This window comes from Rhinoraja longicauda, chromosome 17, assembly GCF_053455715.1.
Source record: "Rhinoraja longicauda isolate Sanriku21f chromosome 17, sRhiLon1.1, whole genome shotgun sequence".
In the NCBI taxonomy this organism is placed as follows: domain Eukaryota; kingdom Metazoa; phylum Chordata; class Chondrichthyes; order Rajiformes; family Arhynchobatidae; genus Rhinoraja; species Rhinoraja longicauda.
In genome coordinates this window covers 2919839-2941344 of record NC_135969.1, presented here as the reverse complement: position 1 = coordinate 2941344, position 21506 = coordinate 2919839, and the positions used below count along the sequence as shown (strand labels likewise).

Below are 21506 nucleotides of genomic sequence, written 5' to 3'. Positions count from 1 at the left end.
ATGATCGCATTGAATGGCGGTGCTGGCTCGAAGGGCTGAATGGCCTCCTCCTGCACCTATTGTCTATTGTCTATTGTGTAAAACACCAAGGAGACGAGTCCACTAGAGTTCCAGGTTTGGAACCAGGTTCCAAAGACACACACCTAGAAACACTCTAATCACACGTAAACATGTGAATGTGCATACATTTTGCAGTGTGGATAAGCTGGATTTGGCTCGGTTTTATGGCTGCCACGTTTGACAGACATGCAAGAACATTATAGTTCCTTCGAACATTTTACCCTTGCTTCAGAGAAAGGTTTTGAATAAGAGATTGTTCTAAAAAATTAAAACATGCAAGGAAAAATACATTTTGACACCATTTGCAACATTAGACAATAACTGCCATGCCCATTAGCGAGAATATTTTAAAGAGACTCAGAAATGTTCAAATAATAAATTACTCTGTAAATTGCTTCCTGTATTTTCCCTTTCAATTTTGAATTTCCCGTCTTCATTCCCGAGACCAAGATTGTATCGCCTTGTTTGCCATGTTTCTCCATCTCTGATATGTACGTAGGTGGAATGTAGGTAGATTCAGAAAACTTAAATATTCTGCAACAAAAAAAATCTGATAATTACTCATATCTTGATAATTTGTTAGGCAGCTTTGTGCCATTACAAAGAAGACAATGAACAGAAATCTCCATTCCAATGTTCTAATCAATGGAATTGTTGCATACAAACACCTACACTAAAGAAAAACGTCTAATCTTATTCAACAGTTAAAACATTTCACAAACTACTATGAGTCGCAAATATGCATGTTACCTGAAGCACAAAATTAAAGTACAAATATTTATTAAAATGATTTAAATGATTAAAATTCACTTCCAAGAAATGATGATGAGCATAATATATAGAATATAGAATACGAGCAGGCCCTTTGGCCCACAATGTCTGTGCCGAACATGATGCTAAGTTAAACTTTTCTCCCTTGGGTAGTTTACACCCCAGCGGTATGAACATTGACTTCTCTAACTTCAGATTGCTCTTCTTCCCCTCTCTATCCCCTCCCCCTTCTCAGTTCTCCCACTAGTCTTCCTGTCTCCGACTACATCCTATCTTTGTCCCGCTCCCTCCCCTGACATCAGTCTGAAGAAGGGTCTCGACCTGAAACGTCACCCATTCCTTCTCTCCAGAGATGCTGCCTGACCCGCTGAGTTACTCCAGCATTTGTGTCTACCAAGTTAAACTAATCTCCTTTGCCCACACATGATCCGCATCCTTCCATTCCCTGCCTATGTGCCAATCCAAAAGCCTCTTAAATGCCACTATCATATCTATCTCCACCACCACCCCTGGATGCCCGTTCCATGCGTCCATCATGTTCATCTTCTCCCCATACCCCCTGACTCCGCTATCCTTAAGAGCTCTATCTAACTCTCTCTTGAATGCATTCAGAGAACTGGCCTCCACTGCCTTCTGAGGCAGAGAATTCCACAGATTTACAACTCTGACTGAAAAAGTTTTTTCTCATCTCCGTTCTAAATGGCCTACCCCTTTTTCTTAAACTGTGGCCCCTGGTTCTGGACCTCCCCAACATTGGGAACATGTCTCTTGCCTCTCTCAATAACCTGGATAGATCCATTAGGCCCTGGGGCTTTATCCACCTTAGAGCTCATAAATAAAGATGTGCAATAACTAATAAGATTATGCTAGAGGCCTTCCAATAGCAAGCGGGAGATAGAGGAACAGGTATATAGAAAAATTACAGAAAGAAACAAGAACTTTGTATACATTCAACAGGTCAGGCAGTTTCTGTGGAAAGAGAAACAGCTAATATTTCAGATACATTCCTTTTTTTGAGAACTGGGAAAAATTAAAAGCTTGTTTCATTTCTAAGTGGCAGGAAAAGCCAGAGGGCAGTGGAACTAATAAAAAAGGAAAAGTATGTGAAAGGGAGATCCAGAAAGTTTACATGGCACAAGTATCTGTAAAATACCCGTAGGTAACGGCATCTCTGGAGGATTGAAAAATAGGAATGAAATCTGTGATCCAGGAAAGGGCAAATAAAACTGAATGGTAGAAATTGTTGGCAGATGACATTTTGGGCATGGTTGAAAATGGTTTGGCCAACAAGAAACAATGGACATGAATAGGTTTCCTTCTGGGGCACGAGATGCAATGACTGGTGTGTCACAGGGCCCCCGACCTTCCACGACATATTGGATGGAAGCATAGAAGGAATGGCTTATGATAGGAGGATAAGCAGGTAAATAAGTTGCAAAAAGAGAATTAGTGGCTAAAAATTCATTTAGTAAAGCCAGCTGGCAAATGTATCATTACATGGGAAAATCTTAATTGTTCAAGGAACAGCTTATCACCTTGGCAACTCTGGCAGAGCCCCAATAGACAATAGGTGCAGGAGGAGGCCATTCGTCCCTTCGAGCCAGCACCACCATTCAATGTGATCATGGCTGATAATTCTCAATCAGTACCCCATCCCTGCCTTCTCCCCATACCCCCTGACTCCGTTATCCTTAAGAGCTCTATCTAGCTCTCTCTTGAACGCATTCAGTGAAATGGCCTCCACTGCCTTCTGAGGCAGAGAGTTCCACAGATTTACAACTCTGAGTGAAAACATTTTTTCCTCATCTCCGTTCTAAATGGCCTACCCCTTAGTCTTAAACTGTGGCCCCTGGTTCTGGACTCCCCCAACATTGGGAACACGTTTCCTGCCTTTAACGTGTCCAACCCCTTAATAATCTGATATGTTTCGATAAGACCCCCTCTCATCCTTCTAAATTCCCCATTAGATAACCCCTTTCTCCTATCCATTCCTCAAAACGAAATCTGTTTTTTTCCCTTTTTCCTGATTCTGATAACGAATATTGGACATAAAACATCAACTCAGTTTTCCTTTCTACAGTTGGTGCCTGATCCACCAAGTGTATCCAGCATATTTGCTTCTGTTTCAACTATTTTCCATGTTGGAAGTCAAGGCTGGCTTTCCCCCTCCCCCCCCCCCCCCCCCCCCAATGAAAAAGTGATCTTATCCTCCTGCTCTCCGCACAAAGATGGGAGAGCCTTTCTGTCCTTTTATGAAATCCCATGAACTATTTGTGAATATTGGCTGGAGCTGCATCCAGCCATGTCAGATGGCTGATCTGCAAAGCACTCATGAATGATATAAATGATATCATGCTTGCAAAAAGCATCAAGGAAAAATGGTTCAGAGACTTACAGTGCCCTCCATAATGTTTGGGACAAAGACCCATCATTTATTTATTTGCCTCTGTACTCCACAATTTGAGATTTGTAATAGAAATAAATCACTTGATTCTCAGTCTCATAGTGGCTTCTTTGACTTTCATTGTCACAACTTTGGTCCTCATGTTGATAAACAGCAATAAAAGTTTCCAAAGGTGATGGAAAGACTGGAGGAAAGACTAGGTGCTGAGAGCTCCCTTATACCTGCATTAAGGAGGCAATCATTACGCACCTGAGCAATTACAAACACCTGTGAAGCCATGTGTCCCAAACATTATGGTGCCCTGAAAATGGTGGGACTATGTATAAACACAGCTGTAATTTCTACATGGGGAAACCAAAATGTATAAAAGTGGCCTTTATTGAAATCTGACAATGTGCACTTTAACCACGTTATTTTTTTATATTACAACTCTCAAATTATGGAGTACAGATGCAAACAATCAAATAAAGGGTCTTTGCCCCAAACATTATGGAGGGCACTGTATGCTGACTGGTTCAATTGCATTGGATTTTTTTTTAAATAGCAACCCATTTTAGCTGCATAATCTCAATGAAGATCTGCAGTCTTAGTCATTTTGCTCTTCCTTGAGCTCACTGAATGCATTTGCAGGAGGGAAGACATTAAACCAAATGGAAAAAGTCTGGTGTGACTGATAGTGGAGAACTCAGAGCTACATCACACAATTCAGAATCTATACATCAAGACCCTCGGATAGAATTTTGCTGGTAGAAAATGATATTTATAATCAAGAACTATCTGGATTGAATTACATTGTACAAGATATCAATTGATTAATGGCTGAAGCAGCTGACAGATGAAAAATGGAATAAAAAGGCACAGGTGGAATGATTTCCAAGATTCAAACATTGGTTCAGTAGTTCCTCATTTTTTTTAGCACAAATATTAGAAAGAAGACCATAAGAAAATAGGTACAGGAGAAACCCCTCTCGTGCTGTCAGGTCTGCCTGGTCATTCAATATGATCATGGTTGTTCTGCATTAGGTCGCGTCTTATTTGCGCCAGTTTGCCATCATTTCTTTTCCAACTTTCTCTTTAAATACCCCCAATGATCTCGCCTCATCGTTCTTGAACATTGATTAAAACACTGCACAGTTTTGACAGAATCTACTTCATATGGGGCGTGGCTGTGTCCTGCAGCTGCGACTCACCGGCAGTCTCTCCGTTTTTTTTGTTGTTTTTTTGTCATTGTCGTTGTTAAATGTACGTTTTGTTTTATTTTTAATTCTGTGTATGTAGGGGGGTGGTGGGGGGGTTGGGGGAAACTTTTTTTTTTCAAATCTCCTCCTCAACGGAGATGCGACCTTTACCGTGTCGTATCTCCGTTCGCGCTACGGCCTAACATCGTGGAGTCGGCGGCCTCCAGCTGGGATCGACCTCAAAGACTCCGGTCGCAGGGCCTGGACTTACCATCTCGGAGGCTTCGGCCATGGGCCCTGCAGACCGCAACATCGGGAGCTCGCAGGTCCCTGGCTGGCGACCGGCTTTTGGGAGCTCCAGCCGTAGCAGCTTCGACCGCCCCGAAGCGCGAGGTACGATCAACCCGCCCGCAGGCCCTTCATCGCCCTGGCCGCAGCACTTTCCATCGCCCGGTGGGGGCTCAGGACTTTCATCGGCCTGCTCGGCTCGGCCCTGGGACTTTCCATCACCCGGTGGGGGCTCAGGACCTTCATCGGCCTGCTCGGCTCGGCCCTGGGACTTTCCATCGCCCGGTGGGGGCTCAGGACTTTCATCGGCCTGCTCGGCTCGGCCCTGGGACTTTCCATCGCCCGGTGGGGGCTTCAAAAAGTTGGGAGTCTCGATCACCTCGTGGCACCAAGGGAGAAGAATGAGGAGGAGATAAGACTTTGCCTTCCATCACAGTGTGGGTATGCCTAGAGCAATCACTGTGATGGCTGTTTTGTGTAAAAAAATTATATCTGTGTGTCTTGTGCTTTTTGATGTCTACTGCCGGACCCTGACGTGAGAGGACGCTGGCGTTGAGTATTCGCCGCTTTTCCGTCAGGATAGTTTGTCTGTTTGTTTCTATGTTAATTGTTTTTGTAAAGCGCTTTGAGCATGTGATAAGGCGCTATATAAAATAAATGGATTATTATTATTATTATTATTATATGTCCGAACAATTTCCCTGGTTTTCGCATTTCTCCACATCAGCCTCCACATCCAACATCATTGACATTCCCTCCACCTTCAATATGATCCCACCACCAATCACAATTTCCAATTCCACCCCCCTTTCTGTTTTCAAAAAAGGCCATTTCCTCCGTAACACAATACAATACAAAACAATACTCCTGCACCTATTTTCTATGTTTCTATGTTTCTAATACAATATATCTTTATTGTCATTGTACAGGGGTACAACGAGATTGGGAATGCGCCTCCCATACGATGAAATAATTTAATTAATTTAAACAACAACAACCCAACGAAACAAATTGTAACAGTTTTAAGACAGAATAAAGTGCAAATAGATCTGTGCCGGTTCACTGTGCGATGTGACCACCCATCTACTAATCAAACGCTCCTCACTTGTATCCACCCATCACTTGCTAGATTTGTCCTGATCTCATCTCTTTTCCAGCTTCCCCCTCCCCCCTGTTGTTATCAGTCTGAAGAAGGGTCCCAACTTGAAACAATGTCTGTCAACTCTCTCTACAGACACTGACTGACCCGCTGAGTTCCTCCAGCACTCTGCATTTTGCTATCAGCTGGACCAGCGGCTTTGAAGGGAAGCATATGAAGGGAATCAACTTCAAGCTCCTCCTATTCACATATAAAGCCCTAAATGGGCTCCCTCCCCCCAATATCAAAAATCTTCTAACCCACCACTCCAGGTCCCTCAGGTCGACCGACTTGGGGCTACTGACTATCCCGTGGTCTAGGCTTATGCTCAGGGGTGACCGCACTTTTGCAGTTACAGCTCCTAGACTGTGGAACAGCATCCCTCTCCCCATCAGAACTGCCCCATCAGAATTGCCCCCTCCATCGACTCCTTTAAGTCCAGGCTCAAAACCCATTTCTACTCCCTAGCGTTTGAGGCCCTCTGAGGGGGCGCTGTGAACTGTTTATGTATGTGCTGTTATGTTTGTGTGCCATTGTATGTTCGTTCTTAGTACCTGAACTGATGTACAGCACTTTGGTCAACGTGGGTTGTTTTTAAATGTGCTATACAAATAAAATTGACTTGACTTGACTTATCTCATGGAAGAAAGATTAAAATGCAATGAGAAACTTTTTTTGGAATGGTATTCACAGTAGAAAAAGTTGACATGTAGAATCCACATGATACCTACCTTAACGCGTTATGGGAATCCGAATATCCAGAAAATTCAGCGTCCTTCACTATATTCCATTCAAATACAATTCCTGCCAAAGTGCTGAACGTGTTTCCTGCGAAAGTCAGAGGATCATCATCTCAGTATCTGCACCACAAGTTAGCTGGCAATTGCAGCTTAAAGAGCAAGAGTCAGAACCTGATAGTAACCAATGTCCATTTCATACAATACAATATATCTTTATTGTCATTGTACAGGGGTACAACGAGATTGGGAATGCATTTGTTTAGGGTTAGTCAGCATGATTTTGTACATGGGAGATATTTTCAAAATAATTTGCAGTTTTGAAGAAGTAACTAAAAGATTGGCGAGTGCAGTGCCATGAGTGGAATGGAAAGACAAGGAACTGCAGATGCTGGTTTACAACAACAAAAAAGACAAAGTGCTGGAGTACTTCAGCAGATCAGGCACCATTTCTGGAGAATATAAAAAGGTGATGTTTCAGGTTGGGACCCTATTTCAGATTGATTGGAGTTAAGGGGGGGGGGGGGGGGGGGGAGAGAAATCTAAGAAAAAAAGGACAGGACAAAGCCTGGTAAGTGAAAGGTTGCTCCTGAGATGAAGCTTCAGATGATGACGCAGATGGTTTGACAAAGGCCAAAGGCAATTGGACACAAAGTGAGAGAGGACAGTAGAGGTACAAATTGGAAAGGCAGAGGAAGGAACACATGTGGAATGGAACAGGGGGAGAATCGGTACAAACACAGATGGGTCAAAGGGAAGAGAAGGGAAAAGCGGGGGCTGGGGGGAAATGAGGGGAAGCGGGGATTGTTTGTAGTTACCCAAGGGGTGATGTTCCTCCAGCTGGTGTGTGGCCTCTGGGAATGGAGGCGGTCAAGATAGAAAAGTCATTTTGGGAATGGGAAGCGGAGTTAAAATGATTAGCAAATGGGAGACCCTGCAGGTTTTTTTTTTAGTTTAGTTTAGAGATACAGCGTGGAAACAGGCCCTTCGGCGCACCGAGTCCGCGCCGACCAGCGATCCTCGCACTGTAACCCTACCCTACACACACTAGGGGCAATTTACTTACACCAAGCCAATTAACCTACAAACCTGTACGTCTTTGGAGTGTAAGAGGAAACCAAAGACCTCGGAGAAAATCCATGCAGGTCACGAGGAGAACGTACAAACTTGGCAGATCAAGCTCATGCTCTCAGCGAAGGACTTGCCTTGTCTATGCTTGATCTCACCAATGTAAAGGAGACCACATTGGGAACACTGAATGCAGTGGATGAGGTGAGAGGAGGTTCACGTGAACCTCTATATCACTTGGAAGGTCTGCTGGGATCCCTGAATAGATGCAAGGGAGGGGGTATAGGGACAAGTGTGACCGCCTGGGGAGGGGTGGTTTGGTTGGGAAAGGATGAGCGAACGAAAGGGGCGAAGATGGAAAGATGGTGGTATCATGTCGTAGGTGGCGGTATTGCCAGAGAATGATGTGTTGGATGTGGAGGCTGGTGGGGTCACCCTTAAGGGGTAGGCCATTTAGAACGGAGATGAGGAAAAACTTTTTCACCCAGAGAATTGTGAATCTGTGGAATTCTCTGCCTCAGAAGGCAGTGGAGGCCAATTCTCTGAATGCATTCAAGAGAGAGTTAGATAGAGCTCTTAAGGATAGCGGAGTCAGGAGGTATGGGGAGAAGGCAGGAACGGGGTACTGATTGTGAATGATCAGCCATGATCACATTGAATGGTGGTGCTGGCTTGAAGGGCCGAATGGCCTACTCCTGCACCTATTGTCACACGGACAAGGGGAACTCTATCCTGGTTTCTGGGGTAGGTGGAGTGAGAGCAGAACTATCAAACGCATAGCCTAGATGCAGGCGAGGGGTCCGGGGAGGGAGGGAGGAGGAGCCCATGTTTACTCAAGAACGGAAAGCTTCACCTCAGGAGCAGTTCCAGCGCAGAAATGGAGAGGAGGGGATGGCGAGTGTGCAAGAGGCAGTGGGAGGAGGTGCAGTCCACACAACGGTGGGAGTCGTTGTGTTTGTAGTAGTTGTCAGTCAATGGTCTGTCCCTTGATATGGAGATTAGGAGATGAAGGAAGGGGAGAGAGGAATCAGAAATGGTCTAAGTGAATTTGAGGACACGGTGGAAGTTAGTAGTAAAGTAAAGATAGGCTTGTCTACACTGGAATTTAGAATGATGAGAGGGGATCTTATCGAAACATATAAGATTATTAAGGGGTTGGGCACGTTAGAGGCAGGAAACATGTTCCCAATGTTGGGGGAGTCCAGAACCTGGGGCCACAGTTTAAGAATAAGGGGTAGGCCATTTAGAACGGAGATGAGGAAAAACATTTTCACCCAGATAATTGTGAATCTGTGGAATTCTCTGCCTCAGAAGGCAGTTGTGTCCAATTCTCTGAATGCATTCAAGAGAGAGCTAGATAGAGCTCTTGAGCATAGCGGAGTCAGGGGGTATGGGGAGAAGGCAGGTACGAGGTACTGATTGAGAATGATCAGCCAAGATCACATTGAATGGTGGTGCTGGCTCGAAGGGCTGAATGGCCTCCTCCTGCACCTATTGTCTATTGAGAGACTACAAGGCATGATTAGTAACTTTGTAGATGACACTAAAACTGATAGTGAAGATGGCTATCAAAAATCACAGTAGGATCTTGATCAGCTGGGCAAGTGGGCTGAGGAATGGCTAATGGTGTTTAATTCAGATACGTGCGAGGTGTTGCATTTTGGGAAGTCTAACCAGGGCAGGACCTTCACAGTGAATGGTAGTGCCCTCTCTTTAGGGCAGAGAGATTTTGGAGTACAAGTGCACTGTTCCCTGAAAGTGGATAGACAAGTAGATAAGATGATAAAGCTGGCTTTGGCACACTAGCCTTTATTAGTTGAGGAATTGAATATAGAATTTGGAATATGTTATGTTCCAGTTGTGCAACACATTGGCCAGGTGGCACTTGGGAGTATTATGTTCAGTTTTAGTCACCCTGTTGCAGGAAAGATCCCATTAAGCTGAAGATTTGTAGATGTTGGCAGATCTTGAGGGCCTAAGCTATAGGGAGCGGCTGGTCAAGCTACGGATTTATTCCTTGGTGTGAAGGAGACTGTGGGGCAATCTTATAGCGGTGTATACAATCATAAGGGGGAATAAATAAGGCAAATCCATAGTCTTTTTCCCCGGGTGGGGAAATCAAGAACTAGAGAGCATGGGTGAGAGGGAAAAGATTTTAAAGTACCCAGTGACGTAGTTGAGGAAGGCACAAAAACATTTAAAAAGACATTTTGACAGGTACATGGATAGGAAAGGTTTTGCGGGTTATGGGCCAAACGGGCAGAGTTTAAATGGGGCATCTTGGTCGGCATGGACAAGTTGTGCCAAAGGACAAGATTTCCGTGCTGTATGACACTATGACTCTTAAACATTCAATGAGCAGAAATATCTTTCTAACTGTAAATCAGTCGTGACTGCAGCACAACTAATGAGGACATTGAAACCGACAGTTCTTGTGCTCTTTCCATTAGACTGTAATTTTATTGCACATATACAAGGTTGCACTGAATTGTTGCCAACATTGCAAAACAAAAAGATTGAAAAAAAGTTACATTTTTACAAATAGGAAGGCACTGAAAAAAACAGATAGAATTCTAGATCAATTGGTTACAATTTCCTTGAAGTCGATGCCAGTTTCTCCCCCCATCCCCGTCACAATTAAACAAATTTAAATGAGTCAAATAACTGGAACATTAATTTATTGTCTTCCTGCATAATTACAATGGTACAGAATCAAAATGCTCCACATCCAATGGCCATTTCCATTGGCTTCGAGATATCAATGGAAGTTACATTATTTGATAAAGTCTTTTACTCATGCCAGAGGGCCTTGTCAGTTTTGAAAGCAAGCACATTAAGTGGCCTTCTATTGTGAACCGACACCCTATATCTGGTATCCGAATACTGGGTGGTAGTTACACATAAACAGTTTTTTGAAGACTGATTGTCTTTTGAATTAACTAGTAGCTAACCCTATTCCCCAACACGTGAAGATGTTGGCATTTCCGTAAATTATCTTCCCATCTAGAAAAATTCTTTAAAAATGTAAGGGAAAATTTGCATAAAACCAGATTTCCCCAACTCATAATGTATAAACAAAACTGCAGAAGGTAGGCACAAAATGCTGGAGTAACTCAGCGGGTCAGGCAGCATCTCTGGAGAGAAGGAATGGGTGACGTTTCGGGTCGAGGCCCTTCTTTAGGGTCTCGACCCGAATCGTCACCCATTCCTTCCCTCCAGAGATGCTGCCTGGCCCGCTGAGTTACTCCAGCATTTTGTGTCTACCTTTGTTTTAAACCAGCATCTGCAGATTTTTTTTCCTAAACAAAACTGCTGATGCTGGTTTAAACCAAAGGTAAACCCAAAGTGCTGGGGTACCCATCACGTCAGGCAGCGTCTCTAGAGAAACAGAATGGGTGATGTTTCGGGTCGGGACCCCCAAGCCATGCCTTGTATAAATCGGGGTAGCTCCTGTATCTGCACAAAAATGTTTAATTGCAGAAATGTGAGAAACTCACCACTGCTCTGCGAGGTGTTATTTGTGCCTGTTCCTGTCAGAGCAGGGGGCAACTGAGCCCCACGTGAACGCCAGATTCAGCCCACAGGTTAAAGAAAACTCCCTCCAACTATTAGCAGGATACCACACAGGACGACTGCCAACAATGTGGTTCCGAATTGGGTGAGTATGTTTAATTTTACTGCCCTTAAAAGGTCTAGATTCCATACTGTTGTCAGGCAACCATACGTTGTGGTACAAAAAAAACCCAAAGTGGAGGAGAAAGCAAATGTGGTGAACTTGCCAAGCAAGATTGGTGAAGGGTTAAGACGCTGTGGCACAAGACATTACATACTGTTGCAATGGGATATGTAAGACAATATTAATGCGGTGAAATAGAAAGACATCAGGTAGTGAGTGATGCAATGTGATAGGCAAGATGACAGATAAGTAAATTAAGACACAAGAGCAACTTAGAAACATAGAAACATAGAAAATAGGTGCAGGAGTAGGCCATTCGGCCCTTCGAGCCTGCACCGCCATTCAATATGATCATGGCTGATCATCCAGCTCAGTAGCCTGTACCTGCCTTCTCTCCATACCCCCTGATCCCTTTAGCAAAAAGGGCCACATCTAACTCTCTCTTAAATATAGCCAATGAACTGGCCTCAACTACCTTCTGTGGCAGAGAATTCCACAGACTCACCACTCTCTGTGTGAAGAAATGTTTTCTCATCTCGGTCCTAAAAGACTTCCCCCTTATCCTTAAGCTGTGACCCCTGGTTCTGGACTCCCCCAACATCGGGAACAATCTTCCCGCATCTAGTCTCTCCAACCCCTTAGAATTTTATATGTTTCTATAAGATCCCCCCTCAGTCTTCTAAATTCCAGCGAGTACAGCCCAGTCTATCTAGTCTTTCCTCATATGAAAGTCCCGCCATCCCAGGGATCAATCTGGTGAACCTTCTCTGTACTCCCTCTAAGGCAAGAACGTCTTTCCTCAGGTTAGACCAAAACTGCACACAATACTCCAGGTGCGGTCTCACCAAGGCCCTGTACAACTGCAGCAGAACCTCCCTGCTCCTAAACTCAAATCCTCTTGCTATGAATGCCAACATACCATTTGCTTTCTTCACTGCCTGCTGCACCTGCATGCTTACTTTCAATGACTGGTGCACCATGACACCCAGGTCACGTTGCATCTCCCCTTCTCCCAATCGGTCACCATTCAGGTAATACTCTGCTTTCCTGTTCTTGCCGCCAAAGTGGATAACCTCACATTTATCCACATTATATTGCATCTGCCATGCATTTGCCCACTCGCCTAATCTATCCAAGTCACTCTGCAGCCTCCTAGCATCCTCCTCGCAGCTAACACTGCCACCCAGCTTCGTGTCATCCGCAAACTTAGAGATGTTGCATTCAATTCCCTCGTACAAATCATTAATATACACTGTAAATAACTGGGGTCCCAGCACTGAGCCTTGCGGTACCCTACTAGTGACTGCCTGCCATTCCGAAAAGGACCCGTTTATTCCTACTCTTTGCTTCCTGTCCGCCAACCAATTTTCTATCCACCTCAACACTGAACCCTCAATACCGTGTGCTTTAAGTTTGTACACCAATCTCCTATGTGGGACCTTGTCGAAGGCCTTCTGAAAGTCCAGATATAACACATCGACTGGTTCTCCCTTATCCACTCTACTAGTTACATCCTCGAAAAATTCTATAAGATTCGTCAGACATGATTTGCCTTTGGTAAATCCATGCTGACTTTTGATGGGAGAAACGTGACGGTGGTTTAAAATAATACAAAGTATCGGTAGGGCACTCGATGTATTGATGGCTACAGATAAGAAAAGTGCTAACATCAAATGGGCCCTGCCCTTCCCCCCCATCCATAGTACAAGCTATAGTGGATCATAATAAAAACATAATTTAAAAAAATGATGGATGAAGGATAAGATCTGGAAGCACCCCTCAAAGAGAGAAACAAATAGCTGCAGTGGCAAGTAAAAAAGGTAAATACGAAATATGAGTAATTATACCTACCGCCATGGCAAAGAACCAAAGGAAAAAAATTAGCGGCAGTAGAACGCGCACAGGACAAGGAATATAAGAGACTGTGCTGGAGAAAGGTGTCGACTCTGTCGCCTACTGACCCGCCAGTGGACAGAGACAACATTGATTGGGGAAGTTTAGACATTGAGGCAAATAGATATCGGTATAGTGAAGAGAGACACATAATGCTGGAGTAACTCAGCGGGTCAGGCAGCATCCCTGGAGAGAAGGAATGGGTGACGTTTCGAGGCAGGTATAATGAGGACGACAGACTAACCATACCTACCCTATGATAAGGACGTAACGAAATTCACAGCAGTCCTAGCAGCTCCGATTCAGACAGTAGTCAGGATGACAGGGTGATTGAACTACACAAACTATGAAGTTTGAAGAACTGAGGAACTTCATCAGTCTGAAGAAGGGTCTCGACCCAAAAATCATTTCCCTCGTTTGAGGGGTGTCTCCACCACACATTTGCCCCCTGCCCCCCCATGTGCAGAGCCTCTTTGCAGTGTGTTGATTTGCGAATGATACAAACGTCCTTATCACGGTTTATCCTGAACAGATCTGTAACAGAGGACTCTCTGATCCAGTGCTTCTTAAACCCATTCACCCATGAGTGTTTATCACAAAATTTCATTCGCCCTCGACTAAATTTTCTTATGTTTCTTTGGTAATTTTCGGCCCAATGCATCTTGCAGTGATGGTCTAGTCAGTCAGAGCAGCGCATTTAAAATGCCTGGAAGAATACAGAAAATTGTAAAGTACATCTCGTGGTGGACATGGGAGGGTATTATAACTCCTAAAAAAGTGGGGTGCAGCATTTTGGGAAGTCAAACCAGGGCAAAACCTTCAGGGCAAAACCTTCAGTGTAAGACCCCAGCCAGGGCGTGCTGTAGTGCACAGGAACCTAGGTGTACAGGTGCACCATTCTCTGAAAGTAATAGACAATGGGTGCAGGAGGTGGCTATTCGGCCCTTCGACCCAGCACCGCCATTCAATGTGATCATGGCTGATCATTCTCAATCAGTACCCCATTCCTGCCTTCTCCCCATACCCCCTGACTCCGCTATCCTTAAGAGCTCTATCTAACTCTCTCTTGAATGCATTCAGAGAACTGGCCTCCACTGCCTTCTGAGGCAGAGAATTCCACAGATTCACAACTATCTGGGTGAAAAAGTTTTTCCTCATCTCCGTTCTAAATGGCGTACCCTTTATTCTTAAACTGTGGCCCCTGGTTCTGGACTCCCCCAACATTGGGAACATGTTTCCTGCCTCTAACGTGTCCAACCCCTTAATATTCTTATACGTTTCGATAAGATCTCCTGTGATGCCACTGTTCGGCAGATGTGGCCTGGATATGTTGGAGTGAAGGGCCAGTTACTGTTCTATGTAACTCTATGATAAGTCCCAAGTGCAGCAGAGGCGTGTGCCCAACTCATAAGATTACCCAACAACTCAATCTTGACACACATACACAGACATAGAAATAGTAAACGTAGTAAAGCAAAGGTGTTTAATATTCAATTACGAAGCACCATTTGATGTCGGGCTGATTTTGAACAAACAAAATCGGGTAGGCTTGCAGGCGGTGGCAGTGACAACCACATCAGGGAGAAGGTGAGGAATGCAATACTTTAAGTTTCAGAAAATCACAAGGTGAAGTCTATTCTAAATTCTTCTCTTCCCCTCCCCTCCCACGTGGCCCCTCTCCAGAACCAGGGGCCATAGTCTTAGAATAAAGGGGAGGCCATTTAAAACGGAGGTGAGAAGGAACTTTTTCACCCAGGGAGTGGTGAATTTGTGGAATTCTCTGCCACAGAGGGTAGTGGAGGCCAATTCACTGGATTAATTTAAAAGAGAGTTAGATGGAGCTTTGGGGGCTAGCGGAATCAAGGGATATGGGGAGAAGGCAGGCACGGGTTACTGATTGTTGATGATCAGCCATGATCACAATGAATGGCGGTGCTGGCTCGAAGGGCTGAATGGCCTCCTCCTGCACCTATTTAATGAACATCAGCTACTCAAAGCTACACACATGGGTCCATTTAATTTTGTGTAGCTGAGACTTGGAGGTGACCCGATATAAAAATCTCAAAAATAATTGAAGTGTTGGATGCTGGAATGACCTCAGTTTTCCAGTTTAATAATTTGCCAAAATCTCACTTGAACAAGACTTCAGCCCATTGAAGATACGGGCAGCATCGATACCAAGTTACTATTTTCCCAGTGCAGTGGCTGGTGGCATGCATGCTCATTTTTACTATCTCAGAGGGAATTGTGCTGGTTATTGAATTAGGAATAAAATGCATTAGATAGGAAGGCATTTTACAGATAATGGTTTCCAATGTATGGAGATACAGTACTAATTTTGATTGCCTGAAGGATCCAAAGAGAAAGTTCCAAAAGTGGCACGGTGGCGCAGCGGTAGAGTTGCTGCCATACAGCGCTTGCAGCGCCGGAGGCCCGGGTTCGATCCCGACTACAGGTGTTGTCTGTACGTTCTCCCCCATGATCGCATGGGTTTTCTCCGAGATCTTCCGTTTCCTCCTCCACTCCAAAGACATATAGGTTTGTAGGTAAATCTACATAGCTTGGCACAAGTGTATATTGTTCCTAGCGTTGGATAGTGTAAAATGTTCGGGGATCGCTGGTTGGAGCGGACTCGGTGGGCCGAAGGGCCAGATTCCAGGTTGTATCTCAAAACTAAATTCAACCTTATTCTAACCAATCAACCCCCTCTCCTGGCCATAGAATATGTTTAAAAATATATATTATTCTTTAGCCTTTTCAAGGAGATTGCAATGTATCCCCTGCATTACAACACTTCTGAGCAATGGAAGTTCACCCTTACGGAATTGACAAATCAGTGCCAAAAAATATGGGATATAGAATAAAAATTCACTCGGGGGGGGGGGGGGGGGGTTTATGAGAAAAAAAATCTAAATAAACAATTGCTAAAGGAATAACTTTTTCTTTCAGTTTTGCGCAAGAGGTTCACGTTACAGAAAACTGTGATATGGATGGTAGCGTACTTAACTTAACGTGTTAAGTACTTGACTACAGGGGGTAGGCAAGGAGGCTTATTCATGAACTGCCACCCATTATGTGAAGCACAAACCTGAAGGACCAGGTAGTCTTTGTTTCCTGGTCATCTGGTTCACATGTTCACTGAATCATTGACTTTAATGCAATGTTTGAACTCTCCATGTTTTCCTGCTTTTACAAGCACACCATGACCTTCTCATAGAAGGGTGAGAGGGGATCTTATCGAAACGTATAAGATTATTAAGGGGTTGGACACGTTAGAGGCAGGAAACATGTTCCCAATGTTGGGGGAGTCTAGAACAAGGGGCAACAGTTTAAGAATAAGGGGTCGGCCATTTAGAACGGAGATGAGGAAAAACGTTTTCAGTCAGAGAGTTGTGAATCTGTGGAATTCTCTGCTTCAGAAGGCAGTGGAGGCCAATTCCCTGAATGCATTCAAGAGAGAGCTAGATAGAGCACTTAAGGATAACGGAGTCAGGGGGGTATGGGGAGAAGGCAGGAATGGGATACTGATTGAGAATGATCAGCCATGATCACGTTGAATGGTGGTGCTGACTCGAAGGGCCGAATGGCCTCCTCCTGCACCTATTGTCTATTGTCCATTGGTTCAACACAGGGGAGCAGGCAGGGGAAGGGACCATGTCACAGACTGAACACGCATGTTCTTCCATTTAAAGAAAAATGCCATTTCTTACATTTAAACTAGTGCAGATTCAAACCAGTCATGAACTATTTATTTCCCACTTGATTTTATTATGAACTTGGAAAGACCGGGCTTGTATTCACTGGAATTTAGCAGGATGAGAGGGGATCTTATAGAAACGTATAATTATAAAAAGACTGGATAAGCTGGATACAGGAAAAATGTTCCCAATGTTAGGGGAGTCCAGAACCAGGGGCCACAGTCTAAGAATAAAGGGGAGGCCATTTAAAACTGAGGCGAGAAAAAACCTTTTCACCCAGAGAGTTGTGAATTTGTGGAATTCTCTGCCACAGAGGGCAGTGGAGGCCAAATCACTGGATGAATTTAAGAGAGAGCTAGATAGAGCTCTATGGGCTAGTGGAATCAAGGGATATGGTGAGAAGGCAGGCACGGGTTACTGATTGAGAATGATCAGCCATGATCACAATGAATGGCGGTGCTGGCTCGAAGGGCCGAATGGCCTCCTCCTGCACCTGTTTTCTATGTTTCTCCATCTCCCTACGTAGGTGACAAGGTGATATTGCACTTATTTATTTTTCTGCCCCTCACTCAGGAATTATATTATTTGTTCAAGCTCAACTCTCAAAGATCTAGACCACCACTTCATTTTGAAGGAACTGCCACACTGCCGTGGCACCATCTTTCAGCTATGATATTAAACTGGCATATTAAACCAACTCTCTCGGATGGGCATTAAATTAACACCAAAGAGAAACTCAACTGATGGTCTGATTAATCCTCAATCAACATCACTAAGGGTAAATAAATTGATTACCACATTGCTGTTTGGCTGGGTCGTACTGTGTACAAACTTACAAATACATTTTCAGATTTTTTAAAGAATACCAGTAATTTATGCAAGTCAGTTTAGGATACCATGCTTAACTGGGAGATCTATGTGTAGCTATCTCTTTAAATTTTGTGTAAGAAGGAGTTGCAGATGCTGGTTTAAACCGAAGATAAACACAAACAGCTGGAGTAACTCAGTTGGACACGCAGCATCTCTAGAAAGAAGGAATGGGTGATGTTTCGGGTCAAGCAGTCAGGTAGGTTGACGCAGGCTGAACGAAGGTGTTCCGTGAAACAATCGCCCAGTCTGCGTTTGGTCTCGCCGATGTGTAAGAGTCCACATCTTGATCAACGGATACAGTAGATGAGGTTGGAGGAGATGCAAGTGAACCTCTGCCTAACCTGAAAGGACTGTCCGGAACCCTGGACAAAGTCGAGGGAGGAGGTATAGCGACAGGTGTTGCATCTTCTGCGGTTGCTGGGGAATGTACCTGGGGAGGGGGTGGTTTGGGTGGAAAGGGATGAGTTTACCAGGGAGTTGCAGAGGGAACGGTCTCTGCGGCAGGCGGAAAGGGGTGGAGATGGGAAAACGTGGCTAGTTGTGGGATCCCACTGGAGATGGTGGATTATGTGTTGTATGCGACGGCTGATGGGATGGAAGGTAAGGACTAGAGGGACACTGCTCTGTTGCGACTAGGGGGAGGGGAGCAAGGGCGGAGCTGCGGGGTACCGAGGAGACAACTTTGTAGGTTTTACACTTGGCACCAAAGAGTTAAGATGAAAGAACATTCACCATCGACAGGCAAGAGATTCCAAATGGATTGAAGTGGTGGTTCATAAATAAGGCTTAATCTACAATTGAGCTTTGCATCAAGGCTAATAGTTTGCTGAGGTAATCATGCGATCATAACAGAAAAATTAAGGAAAATTATAGGCTCAGCTTAATCAAAGACAAGTGAAAATTTAATTGGCTACATCATAACTGACGATGTGATAGAAATGAAAATATCTCAAGATAATCACCATCAGCAAATTATAGCCACATGTTTCAGAGTAAACATAAATAACACAATGGAATACAAATTGAATCTCACACCGATTTTCTGCATTTATCTTGGAGCCATAAATCATCATTGACATTGTACCATTATTTTTGTTTATGTAGCTTTGAAAAGAACTGGGAAAGAATAGATAAAAACACTGGCTGACCACAGGAACCATGGTAGCAACCAAACAGGTTTCAGCAAGGGCAATGCAAAACATTACCGAAATCCCAGAAACAAATATGGAATGATATAATTGAAGGATCAATGTCCTAACTCCATCACGAGGACAAAATAAAGATTACAATCCTTTTTTGTTCCCCTTTACCATGAAGAAAATCCATAACTGACACGAGGCATTGTTAGAGATAAGTGAAATATCTTGAATAAAGGTCTAATTGGCAAGTTTTTTTTAAAATCAGCTTTTGGTGCAAGCATTCAGCATCTTCCATCAAACCAGAGTTTTGGGAGTAGCTGTTCATGTAAAATTCCCACTTGTGGGAGACAATGAAATATATTTTATAATATCAAAAGATGTTCATTTATTTGATAAATCAGGGGATTCTTTATTTCATAAATCTGTCAAATAAAGGAAGAACTTTAAAAACTGAATGACTCCTTAACTTTTTTGCAACAGAAAGAGTCAAAGAAAAATTCCCATTCATCAAAATATAAAATCCAATGCCAAAAATTCTGACAGATCTCCAAAATTACCAAAGCAGTCAAATGCAAGGGAGGGGCATAGAATCATAAGTTATAACAGAATTTGACAAAGTCAATGGGCCAAATATAGCATGAGGGCAATGCGTTCTGATAACATTGTTCAACTTGACATCATTAATTGTGTGGCATCTGATTGTGCCCTTGGCAATGTCACATTCTGATCCTGGGAAGCCCTATTCACAAAATGCTGGAGTAACTCAGCAGGTCAGGCAGCATCTCGGGAGAGAAGGAATGGGCGACGTTTCGGGTCGAGACCCTTCTTCAGACTGGGAAGCCCTAACCAACTGCACAAATAGCACCTGCAAAAGGCAACGTTCATTTTGGCCAGACATAGTTTGCATGAATGCACTGAAATACAATTAAGCTTCCTTAAAACAAAGCCCCCGCACTTCTCAAAACGCATGATTAGGAAACTACCAACTAAAGTCACATCACACATCCACAATGGGGGATGAAAGACTTCATTACGTTACGATAGAACTTTATTCATCCCCAGAGGGAAATTGGTCTGCCAGCAGTCACAACACACAAGGTACACAAAAACTTGAAACGAAAAGTGAAAACAAAAATAAAAAGACAAGCGACTGTTGGCTGGCTGCCGTGTGCACAGCGCCTTGACCGGAACAAACAAACGAACGCAGACTTATCCCCAGGCAGAGGATTCTAAACTAGAGTGCCCCCCCCCCCGACACCAGGTTCCCCTTTGTTCTCCCACCTTGTCTAATGGCGGTCCCCCCACGCCGGGTCCCCATTGACTTCCCCTCCCCCTCACGCCCATGGACCGAGGCTCCCATCACCGCCACAGCTGAACGTCCTTCGACCCAGACAGGCCTCCACAGTCCCCTTGAAGGCCTATGGAGTGAGTCGGGCCTACTAGGGCGCGTTCCGGCCTTCGGTCGATTACATCAAAAGTAGGGATACAACATGTGCTCTGATTCACTAATTTCGACAAACATCTCCTTTTCAAAAGCTCCTGCAAAGTTATAAACCCAATCAACACAAAGTTATCAAAGTGAACTTTACCCTCTTATTTCTCAACTATTTTGGAGAAAAATCTCTAACTGCAAAGCTTTACACAATCCCCTGCCTTTCACTTTCCATCCTTACCATGTTCTACTTTTCCTCTATTGCTCTTTTAAAAATGATAAATTCTCCTACCTTCAGTTGGGTAACTCATCAATCTACTCAACAGTAAGTACAGTGCATTTATTTGTCTACAACTGATTATTAGCAACTTAATCTTATCTAATCTCCCACCAATCCTTAACACAACCTGTGGTGGACTTTACTATACACCGAGTGGAACGGAAATGAACCAAGTTTTAATTCACCCGTTTCATTTCATCACTGCACTGCCAACTTTCCCCTTCCAAAAAGATGCAACTGTTTCCTATTTTACTTTGCAAAGTTCAAGATTTTCTTTCCACCAACAAGGCACGCTTTTTAAAGAAGAATTGAATATGCCAGATATTGTGTTAAAGTTGACCCAAATCTGCAACAGCTAAGCTGTACAAAAGTAGGGGTGGCAGTGCCACAGCTATAACCTGACCACAGGACATGTGGAGGTGGATTCCGATGGATTGAAGGAGTCAGGTAGAAGGCTCCTCAAGAATTTTTCTGAATACTTTAAAAAAATAATTATATACAATTATAAATTAAAATGCATTTTTATTTTTTATTAATTTTAAGCTGCCCCAGTGATTTTAAATGTTCAGAAATCTTACAAGACTTTTCTAAGTATAAAGGCCCTGTCCCACTTAGGTGATTTTAAGGCGACTGCCAGTGACTAGGCTGTCGCCGACAGTTCGCCAGGGTGTCGCGGGCATGATCGTGAGGAGTCTTCAAAGAATCGTAGTGGATCTCGGCGCGTCGTTGAGAAATCAACCGGTATGAAATTTCTCGGCGACAGCTGGCTTGTCGCCAGGTATCGTTGCTTATTGCGGGCGCTGTCGCATGCTGTCCCCAGGTTTGCTAGGTTGTCTTAGATGCATTTAGAAGCACATAATATTAAATTAAGTAA

General features: G+C 43.9%; 1 protein-coding gene across 2 annotated transcripts in view; it reads right to left on the bottom strand.

Moving 5' to 3' along the window:
- nup210 (nucleoporin 210) overlaps nucleotides 1-21506 on the bottom strand; it is a 132550-nt gene that overhangs the window by 87790 nt on the left and 23254 nt on the right. For both annotated transcript variants that reach the window (XM_078413937.1, XM_078413938.1), the window contains exons 4-5: nucleotides 6571-6667; nucleotides 444-594 (exon numbers count right to left, since the gene is read on the bottom strand). In XM_078413937.1, the coding sequence (XP_078270063.1) occupies nucleotides 444-594; nucleotides 6571-6667 (248 nt within the window). The remainder of the gene's footprint in view (nucleotides 1-443; nucleotides 595-6570; nucleotides 6668-21506) is intronic.